Source organism: Terrapene carolina, unplaced genomic scaffold (genome assembly GCF_002925995.2).
Source record: "Terrapene carolina triunguis isolate 2854851 unplaced genomic scaffold, T_m_triunguis-2.0 Scaffold210, whole genome shotgun sequence".
Lineage (NCBI taxonomy): Eukaryota > Metazoa > Chordata > Testudines > Emydidae > Terrapene > Terrapene triunguis.
The window spans coordinates 48480806-48490147 of record NW_020664561.1 but is presented as its reverse complement, the minus strand read 5'-3'; the positions used below and the strand labels follow the sequence as shown (position 1 = coordinate 48490147).

The 9342-nt window shown below is 41.1% G+C and overlaps 1 protein-coding gene across 1 annotated transcript in view; it reads right to left on the bottom strand.

The window, feature by feature from the left end:
- Positions 1-350: 350 nt before the first annotated feature.
- Positions 351-9342, bottom strand: part of LOC112115984 (leucine-rich repeat-containing protein 40) — a 29565-nt gene continuing 20573 nt past the window's right edge. Inside the window, exons 13-15 of the mRNA XM_026655702.1 lie at positions 7173-7286; positions 3665-3850; positions 351-798 (exon numbers count right to left, since the gene is read on the bottom strand). Of these exons, the coding sequence (XP_026511487.1) occupies positions 693-798; positions 3665-3850; positions 7173-7286 (406 nt within the window). The 3' untranslated portion in view covers positions 351-692. The remainder of the gene's footprint in view (positions 799-3664; positions 3851-7172; positions 7287-9342) is intronic.

Sequence of the window (9342 nt, the reverse complement as noted above, 5' to 3'; positions counted from 1 at the left end):
AACTAAACAAAGGTAATGGTTTTTACACCCAACAGGAAACATTTATTCATTACTAGTCAAACAAGTAGAATTCAATCACTTTTGTAAACACATTCTTCACACTCTTTGTAGCACAGTTCATACTGTATCCTTACCATTATTATAGCATTGGTGTGTAATTTAAGGTTTCAGGCATTTAACAGGAGGCAGACAGTGTGAAACACTTACCTATTTGATTAAGAGGTCACCTGCTATAAAGCATTTGGTCCCACAGCTATGGACAATACAAACCTAAGAAAATCAGAAAGTTTACTTTTTACCTTTTATGCAACCCCTTTAGTGTCCCTAAAATTAATTCATAAAAAGTTTTTTTAAACTGAATTGTAGAAAAAATTGTCATTGTTAATGGTAGTATCCATTGAAATCACTGCATTACAAATAAAGAAAATTAGCATTGTGGTATTTTCAATTGAAATGTTGATCTATGCAACTCTGGAAGAAAAGCTGAGATTTTATGGATGGGCATTTTTTTCAAACATGCAGAGTAAAAGCAGTATTATAAAAATTGCTTTATGGCACAGGCCAGCTTAATCAATAGTTGACAAACAGGAAGGAAGTCAGTTAGAATGGTATATGGCCTTTGAGTTTCTGATGGTAAAAATCTTGCTTGTATTTTGATCCATAAGCCTAACAAAAAAATAAGTGTACTCTGATCAAGTAGGAATTCGACTTCTTAGGTATTCTAGTACAGCTGCTGTTCCTTTTGCCAAAATGGCTGCTCGAGGAGTGCGGAATGGATTTCCTTCTAGCAGAAGTGTCCTGGGGAAGTATAGAAATAAAAATTATTACTGTCAGTGCTTTTGCTTGTGCCAGCACATTCATACATCATGCACACTTATGGCTCTTTAGAAAAATAAAAGAATCCTGCTTAAAGATGGAATAGTAATACTACATTATGAATTTCTGCTACTCTATTTCATATTGGTCTAATTCAAGTGCTAATAGTATGCCAACAGAGATGTAGTGATGGATAGTTTTGTGTGTGCATAATATACACATGTGCCCTGCACTACTGTACTGCTGTACATTTAGGGGAACACATACTTGTTCAGTAAAACCCCCGGCCTCGGGGGCAGGGGGGAGGAGCGGGAGCGTTTATAAAAAATAAATGATAAAATCAATGGGAATAACTGGTTGTAGCACTGAACTATGCTAAATGGCAACGTTACCTTTTCCCAACTCAGTTGTTACGCACAGGCCCTCAGGTAAGCACAAGTCCTGTCACCAGAGCACATTCCCATATGTTCCCTTCAAGCCTTCCCTCTCACCTAGGATCTGTGTTTTGCTGAACTAGTCAGACCCTTAGGCCCTGTCTAAATAGGGAAAAAATATGTATTTTTGTTGTGTTAACTAACATTAAAATTCTACTCATGAACAGCATTTGTCAGTGCTACATAGGGTAGTTTTAGAGTTCACAAGAAAACTACACTCCATAAGTCTGCAAGAGTCTCACAGCCCATACATTCATGTTCTTGAAAATGTGATTATCCAATAAATCTAAAACAAAGTCTCTTGTAAAATCCTCAGTCAGAAAAACAAGCATGCTGTTTACTCTGAGAAATTTGGGTGACTCAGCACCTCTTCTCAAGCCAAATCAGTTGTGCAGCAGGTGGTTCTCACTTATGCCACTATGGTAAGAGAACAACTGCTACTTCTATTAGAAAAAGCAGTGCTAGGGTTCATAACTCGGCCATTTTAAACTATGTTGAACTGAAGCTTGATATACAAGCTGTCTGCCCACTTGAGATTTCCATTTCATTCACAAAAATGGTTTAAATTGGTAACGCTAGTGGTAGGCTGAAGAGTGGTTACTGAAAAAGTTATTTGTCCCTGTACGACTTCAAAACCTTAATTTTAAAAAATAAATGTTATTTAATGAATTGCAAGAAGAAACACAGGAACTGCCAGACCAGAGACCCATTTAGTCTAGTATCTTGTCTTTGTCAACACCAGTAGCATCACAGTGGTGAAATGACCAGCCCCTAGGGCAAGTTTCTATTCCAACTCTTTCATGTAGGGGTTGGATTATTCCCTGAAGTTTGAGAGCTTATATTCTCAAAATGGCTATCTATTGAATCTAACCAGCAGTTAAAGCACTCACCTGGCAAGGAGGAGACCCAGGGTCTCCCACAACCAGGCATGTGCCCTCCATCCCAGGTGAGTGGTCTAACCACTGGCCTCTCTTTCTCACTTCCCCCACCCTGGACCTAAGAAACCTTCCTAATGAAAGTTGCATTGAAACCATCCTTTCCCATGAAAAGCTGTGGTTTCAACTAACTGGCATTTGCTGACAAAAACTGTTTTGTAGAAAAATTCCTGACCAGCTCTAGCGTGTACACACATTTCCTTTTATCAACGTAAATTTGTTACTTTCCACTTTCATCAACCCCCCCCAATCTTGTAGTGTGAAAAAAAGTACATATTTGCTCTCAATTTACCTTCTCTGTAACAATCATTTTTTGACTTTTTTTTAAAATCTCTTCTCTAAACCAGAACAGTCCCAAATCTTTCATTCTCTCCTCATGAGGAAGTCTTGTTATGCCCCTAATAATTTGCAATCCCCATCTCTGAACCACTTGTCTCTAGATAAACATTGAGATTGAACAAGCAGGACTGAACAGAGTATGCCAGGTGAGGACCTAAAATTAATTTATAAAGTGCCCATATAATTTTTCAGTGTTATTTTTTATCACATTCTTTATGCACCCTAACATTTTGGGGGTTTTTTCTATTTAAACATTGCTGAAGCACACCGAGCAGAGATTTTCATGGAGCTTATACAACTATATCCAGATCTTTCTCCTGAATGCGCAAAGTAATTTAGAACCTACGAATGTAGTCGAGGAGTTCAAATTATTCCTTCCAATATGGGTTATCATACAGATGTCACCGCTGTATTCATCTGCCATCACATTGCCCATTCACCTATCTTTGTTATGAAATTCCTCAGTGGCTTTTCCACTTGTCTACTCTAAATATTGTGTCCTTTGCAAATGATGACACTTTACTAACCCGCCCCTTCCTGATCACTGATCAATATATTAAATACCAGTCTTAGTGCAGAATCTTTGGGCAGCCTACTGTTAAGTCTTTTAACAAATTACCTTTGACAAATGGCCATGGGACAAATGTCAATAAATGGGGCACTATACATGAGTCTGAGGACAATCCTCTGTTATGAACAATCCCTGAAGTAAGTAAAGATAAGGCAAGTTAAGAGCCGACCAGCAGCTTAATTCTAAATTTTCCTAAATTGTGGATTTATTAAGTTGGACTAACGGTCAAGTTTGATGCTCAAGGCCAAACTCCACATTCAAGTACCCCTATGTAATGTGAGTTAGCCTCTAATGCGAAGTATAATTTTCATGTTACTTCGTTTGTGTTTAATAAATAGATCAATAAAATCATGAACCAAAAATTTCCTGTATTCTCAATTAGTCTTGAGAAACTATGAAAAAAATTGCAGCTGCTTCATAGCTGATGACTAGAGGTCAGGCATTTTATGAATTTAGACCAACACACAAGTACACTGTTACTCTACAATTTTCCTTGTGACTAAAAAAAGGCCTAAAAAACAGTTATCAAAACCACGTTACCGTGCAGTATTAAAAAAAAAAAAAGTCACCTAAGATTTACGCAGTTTCCAAGTTCTGGTGGCACTTGAAGGAGGTCATTATTCTGAAGGTCTAAGGTGCCAAGCTTGTCTATCTTCCTTATTTGCAGAGGGTCTATGGATCCAACCTGATTGTTACTGAGTAGGATAGTTTCAAGTGTTGGGATGCGATAAAGAACATTGGGAAATATTTTAAACCTACCAAAAAATGAAAATAAATTCACTTAAGGAATCAAATCAGAAACACAGATATAAAAAATGGGTAACAAAACAGATAATAGTGAGGTGAAAGACTAGATTTAACTGAATTTGTTTAATAATAATCACTCATTAAAGGTACATTTTAAACATGCATTTTTGGGAGGGTGGCAGTAATACTGATTAGTCTATTTCACAAACATAAAAGCAGAATGTAATTTGTATGATGACTGCTCAGTGCTTATGTGACAGAGAACAAAAGGCCAGCAGCACTCATTTTGTAAAACTGAGCGTAGCAATGATGTCAGCCGGACATATTCCTCCTACAGTCTGAGCTAACAGTTCCTGTAAACACATTCATTACATTCCCCAAGCTTAATCCTGCTTGTTTTATACCCATGAAAAATTGTCACCATTCAGATACCAACCCCCCACCGCAAATCCCACTATACTTATGACCACTTTCTATATTAAAACAAGAGCCCTTCATTTACAGACACTATGTTTATGGTCCATGGCACAAAGAAATTAAGTAGAAGCTTCGTTACTTGTAATCATCCAGCATTTTATCCACCCACTGCTCCCTTAACGTGACAGCTGACTAATGCAGCTCTGAAACACTAGTAATGGATGTACGGCACCACACAATTTAAAAATGTTTCAGAAATACTTATTTACAAACTATTTATAGATTCTGCTCAATACTAACAGCTGTATTTCTAGCATAATGCATATCACCCAGTGATTTGGCAAAAAAACAATCACCCCACCATTTTCACAGCTTGTTTTCATTAATTAAGACACAGGCAAGATTTGGTTCCAAAAAGAGTGTTTTCCTTTTAAATATTAATACAGGAAGAACCTTCAGTACTGCTTAAAAACAAAACGGATCCTCACTTAGTCATTAAAAAAAACAAAACAAAAAACGCAATTAAAACAATCCTGTGTTAAACAGAATGTGCGTTGACTGTCTTAGCGGAAGGAAAATTACTTCCACCCCACAGAATTCTATTAATTTTTTTCTTGTTGGAAAAACACTGAGATGTTACAGATCGAATCAGAGTTCACGATGGGGGTGGCTTTTTGTTTGTTTGTTTGTCTTTGGGGGGGGGGGCAGTCTTTCTTCCCACTCTCTGTTTTTATTCTGCTCTTTTAATGGCAACATTTTCAAGAGTCTTGCTGCAGCCAGGGTGGTCAGACAAGGGGAGTGCTTTGGGAGACTGTTATTTAAAACACTTTAAGCATAGCTTGTGAGAGGCAGGGGCAGGCTCGATCGGAGCAATGGAACCAGCCACACTGGGTTTAGCCGCATGTATTGCTGCCTGGAGGAAGGAATCACTAGCGAAGGCAGGAGGGGCCTGCCATTCTCTGCAGCGTCCAAATGAGATGGGAATTAGAAAGAGAATAAATATCAATCGGAATCTATTTAAATCACTGTTATAAATATATAACTAGCTCTGATTATTACTAAATAACAACTATGCCTCAGGAAACAAGTGACATATATTGCTCCCTGCAAGCACCAGCCATTTGCTGCAGCAATAAGTTCTTTGAAAAATACGCACCATGCTGTGCATGCAGAGGAGTGTATGCCGATAAATCCCATTGTGTTTTGTAAACTGTTTTAAAAGTTGGGGCCCCAATTGGCACCAGCATAGGCAGAGAAAGCTAGCATCTCTATGCATCACAGCCTAGTACCAGGTACCCTGGGGCAGGGGGATAGGAGGGAGCAGGGAGCCCTGGGGCAGAGGGACAGGAGGGCTGAGGCGGAAGGGACACTCTGGGGCACATGACTTATGAGGAGAGGCTGAGGGAATTGGGCTTGTTTAGTCTGCAGAAGAGAAGAGTGAGGGGGATTTGATAGCAGCCTTCAACTACCTGAAGGGGGGGGGTTCCAAAGAGGATGGAGCTCAGCTGTTCTCAGTGGTGGCAGATGACAGAACAAGAAGCAATGGTCTCAAGTTGCAGTGGGGGAGGTCTAGGTTGGATATTAGGAAACACTATTTCACTAGGAGGGTGGTGAAACACTGGAATGGGTTACCTAGGGAAGTGGTGGAATCTCCATCCTTAGAGGTTTTTAAGGCCAGGTTTGACAAAGCCCTGGCTGGGATGATTTAGTTGCTGTTGGTCCTGCTTTGAGCAGGGGGTTGGACTAGATGGCCTCCTGAGGTCTCTTCCAACCCTGATCTTCTATCTGCTACTGAAGAAAGTTCCCTTATTCACTGTTCACATAGGGCCTGATCCAGCAAAGTGCTGACTTTGATACATTCAAGCAAATTGACATATGGTTTCAATTAAAAAACCTGGAACAGGCACAAGGGACAATTTATATTTTCTTGTAAAACTGATCCTTTTTTAAATGGGCTGAAAATTATATGAAACAAACCAGCACCGAGCAATGCCATTTGCAAAAGGAAAAAAGGAATCAAAATCTATACTTTCACACATTGTGTTCTGCCAAACAGACAACAAGCTGGGCAGGAGTTTGTGTTTACACTTTGGTAAGAAGCAGTTTGCCCTGAAAAGCTCTGCTTAGCAATGGTGTCAAATGTTCAAGCCTGCTCCAAATCGTGATAAAGTAGTTTCTTCCTAAAACCATGAGCCACCACTAACTAAAAGTGGGAGATGCAAGCTCATTACAAGTCAAGAAAGTGAAAGGCTTTGGTAGATAGCCCAGGTCTGTAAACCCTTTATCGCTGGTAAAATATGAAGAGTCGAAACCTCCATTGACTTCAGTAGGGCCAGGATTTTACAAGAAATGTCTATGACAGAAACAGGATGAAGCCAGTGACCAGCAGGAAACCCTCAAAAATACCCCCAGACACCCTTTAAAAAAAAAAAAATCACAAGTACAGAGTATTTTTCCTATCAGGTGCCCCCCTCCCAGCATCAGTGACAGAATATTCCTGTGTTAATTATCAGCAGATGGAACCAAAGAACACTTGCACCTGCTTAATAAGACATGCAGTGCAATCCAGTTCCTTAGTTAACATATTTGCAGAATGCTTTGAACATTTAAAGTATTTACTGAGGCTGGGAAAGCAGGAAAAAGGTGTTTTTCTCATTGAAAAAACAATTAAACGAGGTAACTAACATCTCAAATTATTCTCCATTGTTTTCATTAGTGATGTGGAAACAAAACTTCTTTACTAGCAGAATCAGAACCCTAATATGAACAGGCTCAGTAGTATTGAGGAGGGGAAGCATTGTCATTTTTATTCTGCCATGCACATTGCTTCAAACACACAAACAGGATTACCACATGATGGTCTTTGCCTAATTCTCATTATATGTTAATAGTTCTATCTGCAAGGGTACTTACCTATTGAAGCAAAGATTTATTATTTGCAGTCTTATCAGTGCTTCCATTTCCTCAGGTAAAGATGTCAAAAAGTTATTTCTGAATTGTAAACAAAGAAAAGCAGCATTCACTACCCTTTAGCAAATTTAAGGTGTTCCAGAAAGCAAAAGTTGCTAGTCTGTCCTTGAGCTGATGTTACTAATATGCTGAACCAGTCAACTGCCTCGTGGGTATGCCAAAACCACAGTTAGTGCAGATGGGCATCAAAATCATTGTTTTCTTTAGCATTTGATTTTTGCCAGTCAGAGAACAGATTTTATCATAAAGACATACCCAAACATTTTGTAATGTGGCATCACTTTCATTTTACAATAACTTTCAGTATGTACGGAGTAGGAATTAAGTAAATCAAATCTTTAATCAAGTCACTGCCATAATTTCAATATTGCATTTATATAGCACTGTAAAGTGTACCCAACATTGTACAATGGTCAGAGTGACATACAAAGATCCATTCAAGTTTATGGACTAAAATAACATATAGTTACAGTTGAGAACATTTCAGTCAAAGTGTGCAAAGAGCTGGCATCCCCCACCCCACCTCTAACACAGAACATATGTACAATGACGTTGCCCAAACCCACCCTCTTTCTTAAAAGGTTTTCAGGAGCTGCTTAAATGAGAAGAGAAAGGGGGCTCGAGGAGACGGAATGGGCCATTTCATATATAGTACTCAAGTAAGGGGGACTAATCAATGAGGGTCATTAAATGTTGCAGTCTTAGACTAAACAAATCTGCCCTCACTCCCTTCCTGGGGCACTCAGCCTGGTTCCCTCCCCATCAACCACCTCACATGGTCTTACCCCATCCCTGCAACTTGCAGCCTAACTCTTCCTCCCACTTCTCCCGCTTCAGCAGCACATACATTTAAACCAGCTTGTTTTAATTTAACTAAGCCAAAGCAAGGTGCTGTGTCTGGCTACTTTTCACTTTGCACTATACCCTGGTAATAAGTGCCAATGACAATTCCACCACCTTGAATGAACACCCTGAGAAGTTACGAAGATTAAATGTGTTTATCTGAATGACAATAAGGTGCCTACTGGAAGTTACTGAAGCCACTACAAATATAGTTGCCCAAGGACACACTCCAAGCTTATTAATCTCTACTCCTGAGGGAATTCTGTGCCAAAAAATTAACAATTCTGCACCAAAAATAAATAAATAAAAAAAAAATTACACACACAATATTTTAAAATTCTGCAAACTGTATTTGTCAATAAATAAATGTGGCTCCGGCATGGCAGTGGGGAGCACAGGCCACTGGCTACATTGAGGTGGGAGATCACCCTGAAGCTCCCACCTCCCCTGGTACAGGGACTTGGCAGTGAGGCTGCACCTGACCCTGACAAAGTGCAAGGGTCGGGTCTGCCCCAGAAACAGCCCGGACCCCAGCCCCTCTGCACCAGGTGCGGACAGGCAGGCTCAGCCCAGCAGAATCCAAGGGTGAAGGGGCTTAGTATGGGGGGATCCAGGTGTGGGGTGAGAAGTTTCTGTGTGGGAGATCTGGATGCACAGGGGCTCATTGGAAGGAGGGGTTCCGGGTGCATGGGCAATGGCACTCTGCAAGGGATCCAGGTAAGGTGGTTGGGACCCAGCAGGGGCGTCTGGGTGTGGGAAGATGAAACGTGGTAGGGGGTGTCGGTGTGGGGGGCTCAGTGGGGGAATCTGCGTGCTGGGGGAGTGGGGCTTGATGGGATGGGGGTCCAGGTGCAGCTGGTTGAGGCTCAGTGGGCTGGATGTCTGGGTGTGGGGGCTTGTCAGGGGGTCCAGGTGTAGGGGGGCATGGCTTGTCAGGCTGAGGGTTCGATGGGCCTGCTTAAAGGGGGAGCCCCAGCTGCTGCCCAGGGGACACCGCATGCTGGGCTCCTGCTTCCCCCTGCGATTTCCTTATCACCTTTTCTTCCCCATCTCATCTCCCTCCCCCCAATACCCCATGCCTCATCCTCCCCCCCTCACTCCAGGGGTGCTGGAACAATTTGTATAGTGGGGGTGCTGATAGCCACTGAACCAAGCCGTCGAACCTGTATATAATGGAAACCACTTCAAGCCAGGGGATGCGACAGCACTCAGCACCTCTAGTTCCAGCACCTTTGCCTCACTCCCACATTCCCCTCCCCCTGCCCTATTC